This window comes from Montipora capricornis, chromosome 8 (genome assembly GCF_036669925.1).
Source record: "Montipora capricornis isolate CH-2021 chromosome 8, ASM3666992v2, whole genome shotgun sequence".
NCBI classification, from domain to species: Eukaryota; Metazoa; Cnidaria; class Anthozoa; order Scleractinia; family Acroporidae; genus Montipora; species Montipora capricornis.
In genome coordinates this window covers 21,108,384-21,120,883 of record NC_090890.1, presented here as the reverse complement: position 1 = coordinate 21,120,883, position 12,500 = coordinate 21,108,384, and the positions used below count along the sequence as shown (strand labels likewise).

General features: G+C 36.9%; 1 protein-coding gene across 3 annotated transcripts in view; it reads right to left on the bottom strand.

Moving 5' to 3' along the window:
• Nucleotides 1–12,500, bottom strand: part of LOC138059500 (RNA polymerase-associated protein CTR9 homolog) — a 74,519-nt gene that overhangs the window by 6,339 nt on the left and 55,680 nt on the right. For 2 of the 3 annotated variants that reach the window (XM_068905141.1, XM_068905143.1), the window contains 8 exons: nt 10,989–11,044; nt 10,749–10,841; nt 10,410–10,672; nt 9,343–9,414; nt 5,130–5,265; nt 4,820–4,960; nt 3,368–3,486; nt 2,680–2,733 (listed from right to left, as the gene is read on the bottom strand). In XM_068905141.1, the coding sequence (XP_068761242.1) occupies nt 2,680–2,733; nt 3,368–3,486; nt 4,820–4,960; nt 5,130–5,265; nt 9,343–9,414; nt 10,410–10,672; nt 10,749–10,841; nt 10,989–11,044 (934 nt within the window). The remainder of the gene's footprint in view (nt 1–2,679; nt 2,734–3,367; nt 3,487–4,819; nt 4,961–5,129; nt 5,266–9,342; nt 9,415–10,409; nt 10,673–10,748; nt 10,842–10,988; nt 11,045–12,500) is intronic. The other variant, XM_068905144.1, reaches the window with a different exon arrangement.

The window sequence follows — 12,500 nt, the reverse complement described above, 5'->3', positions numbered from 1 at the left end:
AGAAAGATTGACTTGAGTGGTGGTGCCCCAGGTGCATGGTTTGCGCCCGGCTAATGCACTAAAAGAACTCCAGCAAAGACTGTGATAGTATAGATGATGATGATGATGATGATGATGATAATAATAATAATAATAATAATAATAATAATAATAATAATAATAATAATAATAATAAGGCTTATGTTGTGCCTTTGGTAGTAGTTGCACTTGGCATGATTCAGAAAAAATCTTAACCCTTTGACTCCCAAGCTGGCCTGAACCAGCCATACTTAGTATTTTACTTTTGAACACCAGATGATTTTACTTGTCAACGGGGAACCCCTGGGAGTCAATGGGTTAAAGAACAATTGAAAACAATAATTATTGGTGCCACTGTTACAGTTGCCGGAGACGCAGTGTCCTCATGGTCAGTGTGCTCGACTCCGGATCGAGTGGTCCAGGTTCGAGTCCTGACCAGGGACATTGTGTTGTGTTCTTGGGCAAGACACTTCACTCTCACGGTGCCTCTCTCCACCCAGGTGTATAAATGGGTACCGGCAAAAATGCTGGGGATAACCCTGCGATGGACTAGCATCCCATCCAGGGGGGAGTAGAAATACTCCTAGTCGCTTCATGCTACAGAAACCGGAGATAAGTGCCGGCCTGGTGGGCCTTCTAGGCTCGTAGCAGACTTAACCTGTTACAGTTGAACTGTTACAGAAGGCGGCATTACTTGGAACAGGAAGACTACCCCCAGCATTAAATTTGCCAGTACGCATTTATACACCTGGGTGGAGAGAGGCACCATGAGAGTAAAGTGTCTTGCCCAAGAACACAACACAATGTCCCCAGCCAGGGCCCAAACCTGGACCACTCGATCCGGAGTCGAGCACACTAACCATGAGGCCACCACGCCTCCCAATAATAAATGATAACAAACCTGTATTAAATGCTCAAACACTAATTGGGGACACTGTACAGAAATCAAACTATCAACTCAAAGCAAAACCAAGGTTGGTTGTTTGAGGAGGGGGAAAAACCACAGTACATGTACCTGGAGAAAACCAACAAACTCAAACCACATTTGATGCCAAGCTTGGAAATCAAGCCCAGGCCTCATGGGAGGGAGGCAAAATAATGCACGCTCTTACCCAATCCATCAAGCATGTGTGTCCAAAGCAAAGACACTGTAGTTCTGAGGTCTAAGTGGACTGAACCAGCCATAATAGAATAGGCCTCAAAACAGTGAACCATCTCTCCAAATTTGCAAAACCCCCAGAGAAAAAGGACAATGATGAACCTGCTTTCCGGCATTACATGCAAGTTTAAAGTGCCCCCTAACACCAATTCTTTTTCTATTTATTTTCAAAAAGAATGCAAAATTTGGTGTAGATTTAAAAACAGAGTTAAGTAAATCCATCGAATACTCGTAAGTCTGCGAATGTTTGGAGTTGGTTCAAAGCCATGTGAAAGAAGATCTGAAACCTATTGTATTTGTGACATCACCTAGGGAAGCCAATAGTCCATTTTACAGTTGTGTGCTTAGTTACCTGGCCTGTGAATGAAAGTGAGGCTGGAGTTGACCTTGTTTTGATAGAAACCTCACTGCCTTTCTTATGTAAATTACTAATTAGCATGACAAAAACATCATTAACATAACGAAAGGAGGGAGGTCTGTATCATAACAAGGTCAACACCAGCCTCACTTTCATTTAAGGGCCAGGTAACTAAACACAACTGTAAAGAGGTCTATTGCTTCACTTTTGAGACACTTGTGTGATCAACTGGTGTTCCTTGGAAGTTTCTGGTCTTAAAATCTCTTTAATTTGACCTTCAGGCACATAAATCATTTTAAAATCAGCAAAACTAAAATTTCATCAAGCAATACAGATTCGGATTATTCCATCAAGCCAGAGGACCCTGATATTTGTTCTCCCCTGGACTATGACAATGACGTAGAAGATAGTGATGTGCAAATGACACCAGTGATACCAAGTAAAAGCAAAGAAACTCTGGATAGCTGTGACCTGGCTTATGCCGATGAGATGATGGCTGATGAAGCATAAGAAAAGGAGCTCAAAGAAAATGAAAAACTCAAGTGAATGTTGGAGAAAATTTGCAGCAACACGCCTATTGGGCATATTCTAGACAAACTTTTCCGACCTCCTCTTTGCTCTCTCAGCATCTCTCTGTGTGAAAATCGCTTCCCCAGCTGATGTCGCACACCAGACTCAGACCCAATCTCCTGCAAACTTGGCGATGAACCAAATTGAAAATTCATAGAAAACTAAGGAAATAAAATAACTATAATTTTTTCACCAATGTGATCACAAACAAAAGAATATTCTGATGGCTAACAAAAAAAATTAGGGGTTAGGTGCACTTTAAAACTGTCTTCAACATTGAAACAGGTGTTAGGTAAAAGCAAGATGCCTGACCTGACAAATAATACAAAATGTGTACGTAAAATCATGGTTTTTTAAAAAGATTGATCCAGTCAGATTTCCTGAAGCCACACTTTCTTAAAACCTATCTGGAACATTGTACCATACGAACCTCCTTTGCAGATATTCCTTGGCGTGTAACACAGTTTTGGGGGAAAAAAGATTCTGGGTTATGCCAAAAGAATTTCTACAAATGATGATTGCATTATGGAGATTCTTTATTGAACTTAAGTTAAAACTATTATTTGGCACAGACCTCTTTTTCTTTGGGGCATTTTCGTCATCTTCCTCTCTGATTCGTTTTTTCCTCCTAATAAAGATCCATGTATGAACACCTTAAAGCCACCTGAATTTTTCAGGTCACATCTATATGAGGCAAGTGCTTAAATTGTCCAGAGAAGTGAGAGGATGGATCACATCTCTCTTTTATCAATTCCACTTCAAATATATAGATGGCCATGTGGAGATACAAAATTTCTCTTAGAGTGTTCACACCAGAAGAGAAATTTCGTACCTTCAAGCGACCATGGAATATTCTATTTATTATATAAACACCAGTGAAATACTAAATAACTTCACGAAAGACATTGAAAGGCGCGATTTTCATATGATTGTAACCATAGCAATCAGTGATCTTTTCACATGTGAAAATGACATGTTAATGGCACGTGTAATGTAAGTGGGAGTATGGAAAAATGGCAAACTGCTATTAACCACAGCCCTTGAGGTAACCTCTCTGTTAGTGTTCTTCATACTTGCTAGCTAGGTACTTGATTATTCTATTTCCTTCTCTACACATTAGCACATTGTCTACAAATTAGCACTGCTCCAAGTTTAAACATGTTTGTATGCAAAAATCTTTCTTCGCATTCCTGCTAATGCTAAGGTTTAACACATTACTTATTTTGCTTTAACTTGAGTGTCATCAGCAAAGCTCTGCCTACCGTTTTTTCTCTGGTTTGACTTTTGATTTCTTCTTTTCTTTTTTTCCTTCTACATCCATATCACCTTCTTCTTCACTTTCTTCATCATTGCTTGCAATAAAATCGTCTGCTGTTTTTTTCTACAGGACAAAAAAATGGAGAAACTTAATGCTGAGGAGAATGAATGGGCAAATGAACTTGAAATTTTAGAAGAAATAGAATTAAAAAAACAAAACAAGAATATAAGAATAGTTCTTTTTATGTTTATTTGATGCCACACATTATGTTTAATTGTTACATGACACATTTGAGATGGTCGAACAAAATTTAATAATCTGGTGCAAAAATGACGTCTACTGCTCTGCTTTTTGTTGAGCCTTCAATAACCAAAGATAGGAAGTGACCATTATTGGTTATCACTCAAAGTGTCTATCACCTTCAGTTGAAAATCCCTTAACATTCAACAATTCTCAGCACAATAGCCACTTGTCTTAAATACTAATTCCTTTGTTCGCTAAACTCTCTCCTACAAACTTTTAAGTTACTGTTTTAGAGGCTCCTAAAAAGTGGAAAACTAGTTTTAATTTGATATACGACTGCACAAGGAAGAGGAATGGGTTTAATATCATTTTGACATCAGACTGATTTGCATTGTGACAGTTCTTTGTTAATGCGAGGGACACTCAGAAAACGTTGCCAAGTTTTACACATTTAAGGTGGCTGAACACAGTTTTCGTGAGTGCTCTTGCTAATGCGATGTGGCGTGTGCAAGGATTGCAAAAAATAAACAGGCTTCAATACAGCAATCATTTTATTTGCCCAATGCTTCCGCTATCTGTACTATTTTTCCTCATAATTGAACAAAGTGTTTTGATGGTTTTAGTCTTTTTTGAGAAATGTATGTTAGAAAAGGTAACCATGCAAAGAACTCCGCAATTCACAGATTTTTCTTTGTTATCTAAAGAACCCATGTAAATGCAGTGCATGCGTAGTAAGTTAAAAAATTGCCATTGAATGCGGAATAGCTTTCTCAGAAATATATGCCTATTTCTTGAGAACCACTCCTTAGAATTTAACAAAATTTGGCACGAAAATAGTTTAGGAAACTGGAGTATTGAAAAAAAAAAAAAACTTTAACAGAGGAAATTCTAGATATTCCAGCGAACCTTCAACAAGGGATAATTAAAGATCTCTCTGTCAAATATTATTAATTAAAAATAGAGTTAACTTGTGAGCATCGTTACAAGCTTGTTGTATGCAAATTATAGAGAAAATCTAATGACCAGATTTCCTACCATTTTTGGTGACCAAAGGATCAAGGGTTTTAGAGAAAAAAGTAAATGAGACGTAGGTATCAAAAACTGTGTTCAGCCACCTTAATGGGCATAAGGGCCTTCATTAAACACTTCTAATCTTATCCAGCGAGAAAACGTTATTGCATGTAAATTAAAACAGGGCATGTTAACATCTTACTTTCTTTCCTTTAGATGGCTTCTCCTTTGGAGCTTGTTCCTCCGGTGCAAAAAACAACACGTTTTTAGTAGCTTCTTTGAACTGTTGACGTTTCTCCTGAAGTTCTTTTTCTTGCTGTTCCCTCTGCTCTCTTTTGAGTTTCTACAAAAAAATGAAAAACCTGTAATAACAACAAGGAACTGTGCAGACATGTGGCATTTTACATGTAAATTAAAGAGAAGGCAACTGGCTATAGTGTACATGTATAACCCTAATGGCACTGTAAGAGTTGATTAGATAAACTATATTCACTTGATTGTTGAGTTTTTACCTCCTCTTCTTCCTTCTTCCTCCGAAGGGCTTCTTTCTCTTCCTCCTGCTTCTGACGAACCGCCTGTTCTTCTTCATCCACCTTACGAGCTCGTGAAACATGATACTGTGCTTGACTCAGCAGATCACCTGTGTGCCTGTAAAAGGATTAGCAAATAATAATAATAATAATAATAATAATAATAATAATAATAATAATAATAATAATAATAATAATAATAATAACAACAACAATAGTTATATCATTATGCTATTTACAAGGTAATTTTTGTGAAATTAAAATGTTAAAACCAAACGTTTTCGGCTGTTTGCCATCATCAGGGTTAAAACTGACCGTCCGCATGCATCCATATCTTATGTAATAATCCTGTGGCAAACAAGGCAAATCAAAAGCCTCTTTAACAACAAAGACAAAAACACTCACAGATCCAAAGTTGTTTACAAAGGAGATTGTTCTTGTGGTGTTAATTACATTGGCGAGACTGTAAAATACCTGCGTGAAAACCTATCACATTTTTTCATTTGGCGCGTCCTCTCTTCAGCACAAACATACCATAAACATAGGATCATCGAGGAGCTAATGATCCAACAATTCCGCCCCAGTCTGAACAAACAAGTTATTTCTTATGTTTCCAAACTTTTCCCAACGGGAATTACATCAGATATATATGCATGGATGCGTGCGGACGGTCAGTTTTAACCCTGATGATGGCAAACAGCCAAAAACGTTTGGTTTTAACATTTTAATTTCACAAAAATTACCTTGTAAATAGCATATATTTTACCTAAGCGAACATTATGGACACAATAATAATTATGTTGAAAGCAAAAGTAAAAATCAATTTCATCTTACTTTGATTCCTAATTTTCTTGAGACTTATTAATTAATGACAATGGCTATGACATAAAAGACTTCACACTAAGAATAATAAGATGTTTTTCCCCCTGAACTCACTTCTGTGCTAAAAAAACTTGAACTTCAAGTGAGGCCTATAGCTACTGTAAAAAATAAAATATTAAAATTCTGAGCTTTTGCCAATCAACAGCATCATCAAGGAAAGCAGAATATTCTAGGCGGAATATTCTTCTTTTCCCCATTGATGCCGTTGATCGGCGAAAGCTTGGAATTTTAATATTTTAGTTTTTACAGTAGCTATAGGCCTCAACTTGAAGTTCAAGTTTTTGCGAAATGCTGCTGAAGGACAACATAGAATGATTGTCACTTCTGTACTGTTCAGTTATATGAAATTCTAGTAGTCATGATGTATTCAAAAGCTATCCAATTATTAGTGCTTTAATCTTACACATAACAATTTAATATTACAAACCTTTTTTCCTGTTGAAATATACGTGCTACACGCCCAACGTTTGCAAAACGTAATCCCTCCTTGTACTTATAAAAATTCATTGCCGTGACATGACATCTTAAATTTCCATTACCTGCTCCCATCTGACCTTGTAGCTCAGTTGGTAGAGCAGAGGTGATCTAACCCGAAGGTTGTGGGTTCAATTCCCACCCTAGACAAACTTTTTTTTGCTCATCACAGCATTAATTGAATAGTTGCAGAATCATGCCAGACGGATTGAAATGCAAAGTGTCCTCACAACTGTGTTAGTTGCAGTTGGACAATGACTTTTTCAAAGCAGTTTTTAAGTTTAGAATACTGAGGAGATTTGACAAGAAGATGTACTTTGAGAGGAATGGTACCTTCATAAGCAAATGCGCATCCACTGTGGATACATAAAGAACACTGTAAAGAATTGTGCAATAAATAGCCCTTAAGGCAATCTTTTCATTATTTTTACTTAACACATTGCTTGGCTTTTTTCTTGTTAAGATCGCCAATAAAAAGAAAAATTTAAAATGTTTTATGAGTTAAGTCTTGTTTTGTTATGACTGGTAATAGCAGAGCTCCATGCATGCCAATGGCGTGCGCACGTGGAGCACCATAGTTAAGAAAATAACATGACGGTAATGCAATGATGTGAGAAATTTTGGTTTTATAGCCATGACGTCATCAACTGTCTGTACGAACGTCTACCCCTCCATGTATGCCAATGTGACCAGTATCATGCTAGTTTACAGCATACATCTCCATGTTTTGATCAATAATTGACACTTGTCAAAGCAAGGTATCCACTGACCAGTACCATGTAATCATATCACAGGCTCAAGCTTAGAGCTCATTGAGGTCAGCAGTTTTTTTTGAAGTTGAGCACTGACCAGGTACTGGTTTTTGATTGGATTGCAGGCTCAACCCAGGTTAACTCACCTAAACATAAGCGAGGCTTCATTTTACATGCACTTTCTGTGGCTCGACGCGGCTACACGGCCATACTACGTCAACTATAGTTCTTACCCAGTCAATGCATTTCGTGTTCAGGCGGAGAACAGTTTGGAAAATGTTTTATTTCTGCATTGCTTTGTATTTTAAAGCTTTTTACACATATTATTCATGAATTATCTCTTAAAAATGTGTGGTAATCACTAATTTTCTTTTTGGATTTCAATAACACTTGTTAAGATCTACATTTCTGGCATAATCACACACTGGGGCAAAAATATCTTTAATTAGTAGGCACCGTCCTCAACGTTAGTTAAAAGCCGACGTTTCGGCGTCATCATGACACCATTCTCAAGGAAAACTGAAAGTGGGTAAGTAATGCGAAGATTTGATTTCTATAGTTTCTATGAATTAGCATAATAGCAAAGGATCACAAGTTCTTCAAGTGAATACTTTTGCACGAATGGAGTCCGCTTGCACGTTTAGGGATGGTTTAAGTTTTCTTAAAGAATCTCATTAATTAGGCAATCAAATTTGTTAGAACATTAGTAAGCATGTGAAGGTTTCCCTGCTGCTTCCTTGCACCTACAAAGATTTTATTCACAATGATAGCTCATCATTCTGGAATTAAGACTTTGTTCTCCTACATGCACATGCCTTGTAGTACTAATCTTAAAATATATTACAGTGGCGGATCCAGACCTTGAGCTAAAGGTTTTTTTTGAGTGTGTGAACCCAAAAAGAAATTTTGCCTCAATTTTTACCAGAATATATACTTTTGCCAAAATAAAGGCACTGTATTAGGTCAGGGAACTACAGAATTAAAAACTCTTCTTTGTTTAATAAATACAATGGATTGATATCCTACAGAGTCAATGAACTATCTTATTTACCAGAATCATCCAGTAGATGGCGAGATTGCTCCACACAATCAGGGTTTTTGCCAATTAAAAAAAAAAAGGAAGGTAACAAAAACATAATAACAGGTAACTTTGTTATCTGCCCCTGTGGAGCGGGTGTGGGGGCTGTCTAGGCTTCCACTGAGTTTTCGGTGGTTCAGAGGGTTTTTGACAACATCTCAGTCACCATTTACGAAGAACGTCTCACAGAAACTATTAATACCATTCTTTTCAATTTTACAGAATAAAACCTTCATAAAAGAATGTTATAACATAATTATATAATTATTCTGTCTAATTTTGTTATAACATGTATTCAGTGAGAATCGTGTACTTTTTTTTATTTTAGTGAGACTCGAAAAGTCTCAAGGAAATGAATGATGGGGCCTTGGACTGCCCGGGAGAGGATTGGAAAGAAAACATGGTGGACATCAATCTCCTGATACGTTCTGAAGCTGAGTATTGCTAATTTCGTCAGCAGATTATGTACTGTGAAGCCGATAACATCCCAACATGGAAAGAATATGCTTTCAACAGCACAAAGTTTTTCAAAATGTACTGAGTTTGTGGATTTTAAATTTAGGATAAACAGAAAAGACGGTAACATTTTCTTAAATAGCCAATAAAAATCACTGGTTACCGGCTCTTAACAAGAACAATGACACAACTTTAAAGTTTTGAAAAATATTAAACAATTCCTGCAGCCTTGCGGCTGAGCATTTGATTTTTTCCAAGGCTTTAGCAAGACATCTCCAGAATTGCATTTAACAACAAATAAAGGCAAAAGGACTTACAGATGTATTAAAGTGGCTTCTACATGTACCTTCTTAACCCCAATTAAGCTTGAATCAGAGCTTAACACAATCACTATCTTTAGTTATAAAATGTGTTAAAATAATACCATTACCCTTTCTACTTAAATTAAGAAGCCAACTTGAAGAGATGTATAAAGTTATGCTTGCCATCATGGGTGATCTGACCGTTCTAAATATTAATTATTGTACAGACATAATGAATATTGACAACACACCTGGCTTCTGCTGCTGCCCAGCTCAAGTCAAATTTCAGACGATCCCCATTTTGAGCTAGCCAACTGAAACTCCTAATAAAAATAAGTATTCAGTTACAAAAAAACACTACAGTGTATTACTACAGCTGCAATAAAGAAGAAAGATTATCATGCAAGACCATCTTTATAATTATGTGACATTCACACTTTCCATGCTCTGCCCTTAAATCCTCCTGAATGAGAATCTCATGCAAATGGGACCTATTATGCACGACTGTGTATTTTTTGCCATGACAAGAGTTGAAAAAATTCAAAATGAGCCTGCCCTGGCTCATCATCTGGTTGTATTAAACTATCTTTCTTAGAAATCTCACATTCACAAAATAATATTATGACTGCTTAATGTCATCACTTGTTGAGTGAGTGCAAAATAGACCATTTCGCAGTTCTGTGCTCAGTTACCAGGCCTTTGAATAAAAGCAATGTTGGGGTTGACCTTGCTTTGATACAAACCTCATTGCTTTTCTTATACATGTATGCAAATCATGTTGTTGTAATGCTAACGACTAGAAAAGCAATGAGGTTTGTAGCAAAGCAAGGCCAACTACAGCCTTGCTTTTATTCAAAGGTCTGGTAACTGAGCAAAGAACAGTTACATGGTCTATTTGCTACATCAAAATAATAAAGGACCCACTGTTACAGCATAATACTGACCACACATAAAAAAAGGCTGTACATGCATGTACGTATGTATGTTAACATAAATTTATGATCTATATTTTTACCCAGTCCAAATTTTTGGCCAGGTCTACTCTTACCACAGCGACAATCTTGAACAATATTATTATTAATAATGGAACAAAAAAGTGGTATAAAATAAAAGTATACACATTGATGAACAATATGGCTTGAGATCTTCACACTTTTAATAATTATTATTAAAAGTATGTAAAGTTCTTGGTAAATATGGATTTACATGTATATTACCAATAATTATGTTGTTGACTTGGTGTTGTAAAGTAATAAGTTTTTGTGCAGCCAATGCATGGATTGAGGATCCAATTAGAATTACTTTTTCAATATAGTACCTTTGTGCCTGTTCCAATTCCCTGACTGCTCCAAGAACCACCCTAAGTGGGCTCTTCTCTGCTTTCAAAATGGCGGTTGCTAAGCGCTGTTGAACCAGCGAAATGTTGAACAACAGAATGGTGTCATTAGGGGCAATGTGACGAGCTTTTAGCAAAACCTGTTTACACTCCTTCATCTTTCCTGCCTTGAAGTAGGCACGGGCCAGGTACAATAGCACTTCAACATTATGATGCTTGAAGAATTTCCGCAAACAATTTTCGTACTGTAAAGAAAAAAATTACAGGTTGTCCAGCTGCAGAACTAACAACCCAAAGGAGGAGAAAGGATTATGATCTCACCATCTGAATAGCTGCCACATACTGTTTCTGTTCCACATAAATGTGTGCCAGATTCAGCCAAACATCAGGGACATCAGCAGTTGCTTCACGAACCTGAAATAAACCAAAGTTGCTGATTCATGTGCATGTACATTGTACCAATTTCGTTTCAATGACTGTTGTTGCACGGATTGTCAGTCCACTTGTCAGCTTATAGCGTATCCCAAGGACATTGTATTCTGCTTGATGCAAGCACATTACCTGTGAAAACACATCACGAGCCTCTCTCAGAAAGTTCTTATGAGCAAGAATGCAACCTAAAAAACACAAGAATAACAAAGAATAAGGCTACCATTGTTATCCAAGGCCTGTGCTTCTTATGGATTTTAACAGTAAAATTGACAAGAACTTTCCAAAGCAAGGAAAGTCGATACCATGAATTATTCAATTCAATCCTACCTCAGAAACTCAATCACTATCATGGTATAAGAGGAACCATTAATAATATTGGTTTTCTTCATATCTCCTTGACTGTTCACAGTGAACTCTAAACTAGCTGTGATTAATAAGGATCTTTGCTGGGACCCATACTATTCTTGATCTACAGTTGTATATAAATAATTAATTATTTTAAATTCCTCATCAAAGTTAATCATTCATTTCTCTTTGCTGACGACACCACTCTGATGTATGTTGACAAGAATCTGAAATTTGTCAAGGCAACAGTGAATAGTGAACTGGGAAACTTTTTGACCAGCTTTAGTTTACGTTTATAGGAGGCAGTGTGGCCCAGTGGTTAGGGCGCTTGCCTTGAGTTCCGAAGATCCTGGGTTCAAGACCCGCTCTGAGCACTCGTTGAATTTGTTCCTGGTAGTCCCTGGTTCAACTTCCCAGCTGCACTTGTAAATAGCCAACTGGTTTGCCTCCGGCCAGTTGGGATTCTTAACAGTTCTTCTTGTAGTTATTCTGTTCCGTCGTTTCGTTGTGTTTCATTGGCCCTGAAAAGCCCTCTGGGGAGCGGTCAATTAAGTATGTATTGTATTGTTTTTATTCTCATAAAATTGGGGGATTACAAATAAATGGAGGGAGAGAAAAAGAGTTAGAGAAAAGGGGCAAAAGATACCAGTAGTTAAGCTAATAGCTTGCCCTGATGGTTGGACAACAATTCTTAATTGTGTGGATACTAAGAGAAAAATAAAAATACAAAGAAAAAACACGCTATACGTAAGACAAAGAAAAATACATGACAAGTTAAACTGTTAGAGATACACAGACAAAATAAAATAATTGTATAATTTTATAGAGTATGGGCAGAAGGAACAACTATGTCAATCTAGCATTTTGTATTGAGAAAGGCAATGTTCGAAGAGAAAAGTCTTGAACAAATTTTTGTGTGGTCCAATGATGTCCAATGATACAAGGGCAAAATTTCCTAATATGAAAAGGAATAAAGAGCTGTTCCGACGAGACATTACGAGTAGTATAACTATGTTGTTCTGATAAATGGGATATAAAATTTGAGGGTTCAGCCTTGCATAAAAGATCGTAGAAAAAAAGGCATACGTGAAGCTTGACAATGTCAGGGAATTTCAAAATGTTGAGATTGACATAGTGAGGGGTAATATTATCCCAAATAGGAACATCCTTAATCATTCTAACTGCCATATTTTAAAGTTTCACAACATCATAAATAGGGCTATGATAATAATTATCCCACAGTATGGATCCATATGTTATGAAAGAGTAGTACATCTTAATTTCTGCCTTGGCTGG